The sequence below is a fragment of the Nestor notabilis genome, unplaced genomic scaffold (assembly GCF_000696875.1).
Source record: "Nestor notabilis isolate BGI_N333 unplaced genomic scaffold, ASM69687v1 scaffold18186, whole genome shotgun sequence".
In the NCBI taxonomy this organism is placed as follows: domain Eukaryota; kingdom Metazoa; phylum Chordata; class Aves; order Psittaciformes; family Psittacidae; genus Nestor; species Nestor notabilis.
Window position 1 is genome coordinate 4,222 of NW_009932598.1, and position 4,623 is coordinate 8,844.

General features: G+C 40.5%; 1 protein-coding gene across 1 annotated transcript in view; it reads right to left on the reverse strand.

Moving 5' to 3' along the window:
• DEPDC7 (DEP domain containing 7) overlaps positions 1 to 4,291 on the reverse strand; it is a gene marked incomplete at its 5' end in the record, with an annotated part of 6,582 nt that extends 2,291 nt beyond the window's left edge. The window contains 4 exons of the mRNA XM_010016483.1: positions 1 to 46; positions 873 to 1,062; positions 1,960 to 2,090; positions 3,904 to 4,291. The exon at positions 1 to 46 is cut by the window's left edge and continues 175 nt beyond it. Of these exons, the coding sequence (XP_010014785.1) occupies positions 1 to 46; positions 873 to 1,062; positions 1,960 to 2,090; positions 3,904 to 4,291 (755 nt within the window). The remainder of the gene's footprint in view (positions 47 to 872; positions 1,063 to 1,959; positions 2,091 to 3,903) is intronic.
• Between the last annotated feature and the right edge of the window lie 332 nt (positions 4,292 to 4,623).

The following is a 4,623-nucleotide window of genomic DNA, read 5'->3' on the forward strand; positions in this document are numbered from 1 at the left end:
AAGATATTCCAAGCAATCTATTGCTGCTGAGAGCCATTCGTCTGTCCTAGAACACAGAGAGGTTTAACTTTGCAGCATTACCTTCTGATGCCTTTCGGAGTCGGTAGCATTGTTTTCCACAAAAAGCAGGTAGACTGGTTTCTCAGTCGCAGTGAAAACTGCTTGTGTAGGTACTTAAATACACTAGAAATTGACACAAAAAGGAAAAAGACTTTTCCTGACACACTCTGGTAGATCACAGCCACATACCTTTCTGTTAGGTGTTTAATGAAGATGAAGAATTAGTAACCCACATAGGTAAACAGTCACAAGCAGTTAAACCTAAAGTTACTCATGTCCTCTACTGTTAGACAAGGACATAATTATTGCTAGATAAGCAGAAACATGGACCTTAATCAGATTCAGATTGGTAAAAGTTTTTCAGACTATGTTTTTAACTGTATTTATATACAGTTTCAGGATCAGCATTTTCAGCTCTTAGTGTAGTAGGAGAAACTAAACTATTTCCCTTAAGTATTTTTTTAAGGAAGAATTTTCAAGGTAAAAGCAAAATGCTCTATTCTTCCCTCAATGCAGCAAACAATTCACCTCTGAGCTCTATAAAATACTACCACGGCATTAAAAAAAAAAAAAACAAACCAACAAATCTTTCAGTGTTCAGCAGAAGCTGTCTCAGCTACTTCTGGTTTAGAGCTTAGCAACTGTTATTTACCAGTTATCCAGTCAAGTCTAACAGGGAGAAAAGTGCCTGCTCACATCCTTCCTGCAGTACTGGAGACTGCTATACTTCTACCCAAAGACCAACTGTGCTTTACATTCCTATGAAGGCAGAAAGTTGTTCAAAGGTGCAGAGGTGAGTGACAAATACTTACTGTGAGTCACTGAAAGCCTTGAGAATCTCTCTGTCTAGGTAGTTACTTGTAATGACATATCCAGTTCCCTTCCTTGGTTGTGGAAGCTGAGGTCTGATCTCTTGGTGCTCAAGTAAAGACTCAAGGAGAGGAAGGTCCACAAGCTGCAGCAGACGAGCAATTGTTTGTTCTTGCCATACTTCATTAATAACTGGGAAGGGTGGAATACACAAAGCACACGGTGATGCAGCAAGTGCCAAAAGAGATTATAAAAGACAAACCTCCTTCCTCCCACCAGTCCTAACCGAACAGATGAATTTTACCAAAACAAAGACTTACAGCAGCAGAGAGTGCAACCCTTACCAGCTTTAAATGCCTTTTATAACTGCAAAGGCAAGAATTAGCTATTTGTTTAGTTAACTACAAGTGCTGGAGAACTGCTTTTTGGCAAGTCTGAGGTGCCTTATGTTCTTTGTGCTCTAATTTCCAAGCAGCATTTGTTCTAGATAAGGAATTAAGAACAAAAGTGTAACTGTGAGACTGTCCTTATCACAGCTTCCACCATTATGATCTGGCTCCAGTTTTGAGAGTCTCTAGGATACGTTAACATTTTAATCAAAGGAAAAACCACACTAGAACACAGCCCTGTCAGAGAGAAGACATGAATTGTCAAGGACAGTTTCACACAATACTGAAGGAGTGCTGGATGGTGCAGATTCACAGGTAAAAAGCTAGGGAGGCGTTCTAGCAATTGCAGACTATTTGGCCATGAGTAAGTCAAGCACAGAAGTAGAGCAGGTAATTGAATATTATGAAAAATATTCCTAACTCAAATCAAGCTCTGTACTATTGTGTATTTCTTCTCCACAAAATTCAATGCTGACTTATTTCAAGTAGAGATAACAGGTCCTGTCTAATGAAATAAAAAGGTAAAAAGCAAGCCTGCAACAAATATAATTCACCTTTGTTATGACATGGTTTTCAAAACAAAGTACTGTGAGAGACAGTTTGATTCCCTCTCCAATCTGACAGGCATAAGCCGTTCCAGTCCTACAATGATTATCTTCCTTCTCCCACAAACAAATGGTTGCAACATTGCTTGGCTTACCTCGACGGGACAAGCTGTCCGAGATGTTTACTTGAGGGCTATTTGCAGGCTTTAAACTCAGGTTTTCCCAGAGATCCTCCAAGCTTTCTGGTTTGACAGGAGTAGAGTGAAACAACACGTTCTTCTCATGTCTGAGATTAAAAAACAGTTTATATACATTTATGTCCATATGTAGAAAACCAAATATACCATGTAACATACATGGATAACTGGCTAAGATTAGAAAATGTTTTATCTATATAATTCATGCGGTCTTCCCCCTCCTCTCCCCTGCCTGCCACTTTCTCTGTCCAAGTCGCACAGGAGAATGTATGATAACTTAAAGAACTATTTGCATGCAAGTGCAGAGCTCCTCTCTTGGAACTTGTCACAACAGCATCAGCAAGCTACCTCAGTTACCACAGAGAGAATCTAAGATGACAAAATGGTTAAGGAGGGAAAAGTATTTAAAACAAAAAAGGCCCAAACAAAATTCCCCCCTCTAAACCTCCGGAGTTTGAAGACATTATTTCTGATGGTGAAGTGAGGACAAAAATTAAGAGCTGTTCTTGGAAAACTGAGATGGTGACTGCTCTGTAGCAACACCAGTCCTAAAGCTATGTGGCTTATTCATGCCATCAAGCAATGGAAGGCTTCAGAAACCCATCACCCACTTCTTGGGTTAGCTGGTTCTTCTCGGAGTTGCTTTCATATGCTATTGAGTAGATCACATAACTCCAGCCACAATCATTATTCCTCCAAGCATATTTGTTTCATTTCAATTTGTATAGCTTTTTTGGTTTAGGGCACTGCAAAACCCTTTTGATGCCCACTGTCTGCTGTGGATGTGACAAGCTGTCTGTATCAATAAATCTGTTCCTTTCAGTAAATGAAGCAATGTAATCCAATGGATCTGTGCCCTGCCTGGAAGAAAAAATGCCTTCATTCTACACTAATAGAACATGAACAATCTTGTTTCATGACTGTTTGCCCATCATCTTCAAAGTCTTGCTTTAACAGCCTTTGTAATGAATATATTTTTAAATACCACAGTTCATTAAAAAGTGTTTTTAACGCCTCACTAATTCTCCTTTCTCCAAATAAAGACTTGGGACAGTTTGTTTTAGCACAGAACAAGAGCGAAGGGAGCATGCGAGGGAGGAGGAAGAAAGGGAAGAAGCAGGACAACACGAACATAGTTTCTTGTAAGAGTACGTCAGAATACGTTCAGAGATGAATGCTTGACAAACACTGTTAAAGGGCAGTTATTTGACAACACACCATCCATAGAGCAGTGTGTTCTGCTTTGTGAGGGTTTAGTTAATACCAGGGTTCTCTTTGCTCACTCTTAAAGAGACAGGGAAACAAAACCTCACCACAGCACTTCCCCCTGGTTCTACAATGGCATGCAGTAGCATAACAGCCTGCTATCTAGCCTAGGAACAACTCATACCTACATGAACAAGCAGCTGAAAACGTTTCAAAAAGCTGAATTTGAAACGTAGTGAAGCCAAGATGATAAAAAAAGAAATTTTTTACCGAGGGTTCCCCCCCTGCTTTGACCCCCTTAAAAAACTGGATGCGCAACTGACTTACGCCAGAGCTAGTTGTGCAGTGACTGTGGAGATTGTTCCACTGCATTACCCTATTTGATGCACCAGAGTTCCAACTGGTTATATTGGTTTAGAACTCAGCAGATCAGTATCTGTAATGCACCTATCTCTACCTTCTTCCCCTAAGGCAATGTGATATCAGACATAGGAAACAAATAATTAAGCAGGCTTAATCATTTACTCCAAATTGCTGTTTCCTACCTATCTTTCATCCACAAACACCTGTAGAGTACCTCTTCCCCCCTCCCCCAGGTCCTGTAATTGTACAGTAGTTTCACCTTCTCTCCCCCAGAATACACAACTTTTCCTGTTGTAAAAAAAAAGTTCTTATCTTCACATTCCACGTGCTGACCTTTGTGGTGTACACTGTTGGAAATCTTTATCCAGTTCCGTCTGGTTTGAGACATTGGTGAATCTGTAGAGGCTACTGCTGCTGTCTTCAAATACAGAGCGTTTGTCTTTCCCAAAGACCCTTGTTGAAACAGCCTCAAATACTTTGTAATCCATCAGCGCTTGACACACACGAACTATTTTAGCACGGGAAATATCAACATCCCCAAAATACTTGTTCTGTAGAAGATGGGCAAAGACAACATCCACAGCATTCGAGCCAATGAAACAGTCATGATAGCACTTGAGGTGCTGGCGACGCTTTTTCACCTCCACTTGAGTTTGAAGTGCATTGATAATGCTGCTCCAGACATATGTTGCTCCAAATGGTTTCTGCGCCAAGCTAAAGCCTAAGAACAGAGAACGTGTAAAGACTGAGTTCATGCTGCAATTAGAGAAGAACTTGCCTCCTTTCCAGCTCCTACCTTTCATGGATCTTGTAAGGATTTAAAAAGCTTTGAGTCTTCCGGCTTCGCTTGGCTTGCTCAGTTATTAATATTTAGTTACTTTCTTAGCAAGTCTGTCTGCACTGTATCAAGGTATTCCTGTCTGGTGGTGGCTCATTACCTTAGCCTGAAGCTTTACAACCAAGAGTTTCTACTTTTCCAGCCTGTTGCTTTGAAACTCTCCTTTTTCACACTCCTCCACCACCTACCAAGTTTCACTTGCAGAATCTACTCCT